This window comes from Neopelma chrysocephalum, unplaced genomic scaffold (genome assembly GCF_003984885.1).
Source record: "Neopelma chrysocephalum unplaced genomic scaffold, ASM398488v2 Primary Assembly neopelma1_86429, whole genome shotgun sequence".
Lineage (NCBI taxonomy): Eukaryota > Metazoa > Chordata > Aves > Passeriformes > Pipridae > Neopelma > Neopelma chrysocephalum.
Window position 1 is genome coordinate 1 of NW_020915976.1, and position 1,564 is coordinate 1,564.

General features: G+C 51.0%; 1 protein-coding gene across 1 annotated transcript; it reads right to left on the bottom strand.

Moving 5' to 3' along the window:
• Nucleotides 1-667: 667 nt before the first annotated feature.
• Nucleotides 668-1,250, bottom strand: LOC113979638 (endonuclease domain-containing 1 protein-like). Its single transcript, XM_027706967.1, has one exon. The coding sequence runs from the start codon at nucleotides 1,248-1,250 to the stop codon at nucleotides 729-731; it is 522 nt and encodes a 173-aa protein (XP_027562768.1). The 3' UTR covers nucleotides 668-728.
• Nucleotides 1,251-1,564: the final 314 nt, after the last annotated feature.

Here is a 1,564-nt window from a genome sequence, read left to right on the forward strand (position 1 = left end):
GCCAGCATGGGCAGCAAAGCAAACCAGCTGGAGGCTCTGCCCACCTCCTTCTCCCTTTTAGCAGAGCAGGAGGAGGAGTTGCCTTGAGGGCCAGAGCGGGAAACACACCAGAGAAGGGAGCAGGATGGACACTGCACAAGACTTGTTCCCCTCTCCTCTGCTCTCATGAGACCCCACCTGCAGTGCTGCCTCCAGCCCTGGGCCCACAACATGAGAAGGACACCAACCTGTTGGGGTGGAGTCCAGAGGAGGCCATGAAGGTACTCTGAGAACTGGATCACCTCTGCTCTGAAGACAGGGTGAGAGAGCTGGGGGTGTTCAGCTGGAGAAGGCTCTGAGGAGAATTTAGATCCCATTCCAGTACTTGAAGGGTCTCTGGGACAGTTGGAGAGGGAGAAGGCCATGGAGTGACAGGAGAAGGTGGAATGGCTTTAAAGTGGCAGAGGGCAGGGTCAGACTACATATCAGGGAGAAATTTTTCCCTGTGAGGGTGGTGAGTCCCTGGCAGAGGTCGCCCAGAGAAGCTGTGTCTGCCCCATCCCTGGAAGTGTTCAAGGCCAGGTTGGACGTGGCTCTGAGCAACCTGGTCCAGTGGAAAGTGTCCCTGCTATATTGCAGGGGGGGGTTGGAACTGGATGATCCTTGAGGTCCATTCCAACTCAAAGCATTCTGTGATTCTGTGATCTGTGGGAAAAGCCCCCGAGCCTTTTACACTCGGGATGTGAGGCTTATTTACGGGGACAGTCCTCGTCGAAGAGAGAAACCTTTCTCATTCCATACAGCTGGGCCAACCTCTTCTCCAGGTGCCCCAGAGTAATTTTCAAGACCCTGTTCTGATTGTTGTCAGCAATTGCTGCCCAAGCACTCAAGGTGTTGTTCTTGGTCTTGCAGCAGACACCAGACCAGATGTGGCTGGGTATATTAACCCTCCCATTGGCAATGGAAGAGTTTCCAGGCACAGCCCCCACAATGACATAGGTTTTGCCAGTTTGACAGTTCTTGGCTTTCTGGCGCATCGTTTGCAGCTCGTACTTTTTCCAGTTGCCTCGGTTGAGTTTTTCGTTCATGGGCACTATGTTGGTGAGGGTGTAGGTCGCATTCCTGCTCTCCTTGGTTTTGTGGTGGCTATTGGGGTTCAAATGGCCACGGTCCCAACCGCTCTTCTCATAGTCTGTGCTGACAGCCTGGCTTTGCCTGATTTGGTCATTGGTGATGTTGTATTTATGTTTGAGGGTCTCCACTGTTTGCATGTTTTTGGACAAATTTGAATGTATCAGCTTGACAGGTAAAGAAGAGGAAAAAGTGTTAGTATAGGGGATGGGAGTACTGGAGCAGGTTTCCCTGGAGCAGAAGTCTCCAGGGGTCAAGAACACATTTTTTCTCATCTCAGTCTATGTAAATACATGAATCTGAGGGAAATCCTATAGCTGTCACTCCTGGGTGAACACAAGAGCTTTTAAGAGAAAAGAAGCTCAGAATGTGACTGCTCTCTTTTTGACTTTTGTGATCCAACCTGAAGCCTGTGCTGGGAGTGTGGCTGGATACAGGAGATACTGAGCATTTT